The sequence below is a fragment of the Bactrocera latifrons genome, unplaced genomic scaffold (genome assembly GCF_001853355.1).
Source record: "Bactrocera latifrons isolate USDA-ARS-PBARC rearing strain unplaced genomic scaffold, ASM185335v1 scaffold_3080, whole genome shotgun sequence".
Taxonomy (NCBI): Eukaryota; Metazoa; Arthropoda; class Insecta; order Diptera; family Tephritidae; genus Bactrocera; species Bactrocera latifrons.
The window spans coordinates 1-1,137 of record NW_017536720.1 but is presented as its reverse complement, the minus strand read 5'-3'; the positions used below and the strand labels follow the sequence as shown (position 1 = coordinate 1,137).

The following is a 1,137-nucleotide window of genomic DNA, read 5'->3' as shown; positions in this document are numbered from 1 at the left end:
CTTTCCAACAGCAAAATGTTCAAGTTCTTCGTATTCTTCACCATTTGCGCCGCCTTGGCCTCGGCCAACATGGTGCGTGTGCCCATCTACAAGAACCCCAACTACCGTAGAACACACCAGTCCGTGAAAACTGAAACGGCTTACTTGCGCAGTAAATACAATGTTCCCAGTCCTCGTGCCACCGAGCAATTGGATAACAGCTTGAATATGGAATACTATGGCAAGATCACCATCGGTACACCACCACAGGAGTTCTTGGTACTGTTCGATTCTGGTTCCTCAAACTTATGGGTGCCATCATCCAGCTGCCCCATCAGCAACGAAGCTTGCCAATCTCACAACCAATACGACTCGAGCGCTTCCAGCACTTATGTACCCAATGGCGAATTCTTCTCCATCGAATACGGCTCCGGTAGTTTGTCTGGTTTCCTGTCACAAGATACCGTCAGAGTAGCTGGACTCACCATTCAGAACCAAGTATTCGCTGAAGCTATGCAAGAACCCGGTACCAGCTTCCTTTACTCCAATTTCGATGGTTTAATGGGTATGGCTTTCCAACAAATTTCTAATGACAAAGTAGTGCCACCATTCTACAACATGTGGTCTCAGGGTTTGATCAGCCAAAACCTATTCTCCTTCTATTTGGCTCGTGATGGCACCTCATCGCAGGGTGGTGAAATGATTTTGGGTGGTTCCGATCCCAGCCTCTACCAAGGTAGTCTCACATATGTGCCCGTCTCTCAGGAAGGCTATTGGCAATTCACTGTAGATAGCGGTAGCATTGGCAATCTKCTCTTGTGCAGTGGTGGTTGCCAAGCCATCGCCGACACTGGCACCTCCCTCATTGTTGCTCCATACTACGGTTATGTAGCATACATGAACGTCGTCGATCCCGATGGTGATGGTTATATTGATTGCTCAATCGTCAGCAGCCTTCCCGATTTGGAATTCGTCATTGGCGGTACCACCTTCGCCGTCCCAGCCTCGCAATACGTTATCGAATCTGAGGGACTATGCTCACCTGCCGTCAGCTACATGGGTACTGACTTCTGGATCTTGGGTGATATCTTCATTGGTCTTTACTACACCGAATTCGATATGGGCAACAGCCGTATTGGTTTCGCTCCAGTCGCTTAA

General features: G+C 48.6%; 1 protein-coding gene across 1 annotated transcript; it reads left to right on the top strand.

Moving 5' to 3' along the window:
* Positions 1-8: 8 nt before the first annotated feature.
* LOC108970687 (lysosomal aspartic protease-like) lies at positions 9-1,128 on the top strand (the record flags this gene model as incomplete). Its single annotated transcript, XM_018936208.1, has 1 exon — positions 9-1,128. A coding segment is annotated over exon 1 (1,113 nt), but the record flags the coding sequence as incomplete, so codon positions are not given.
* Between the last annotated feature and the right edge of the window lie 9 nt (positions 1,129-1,137).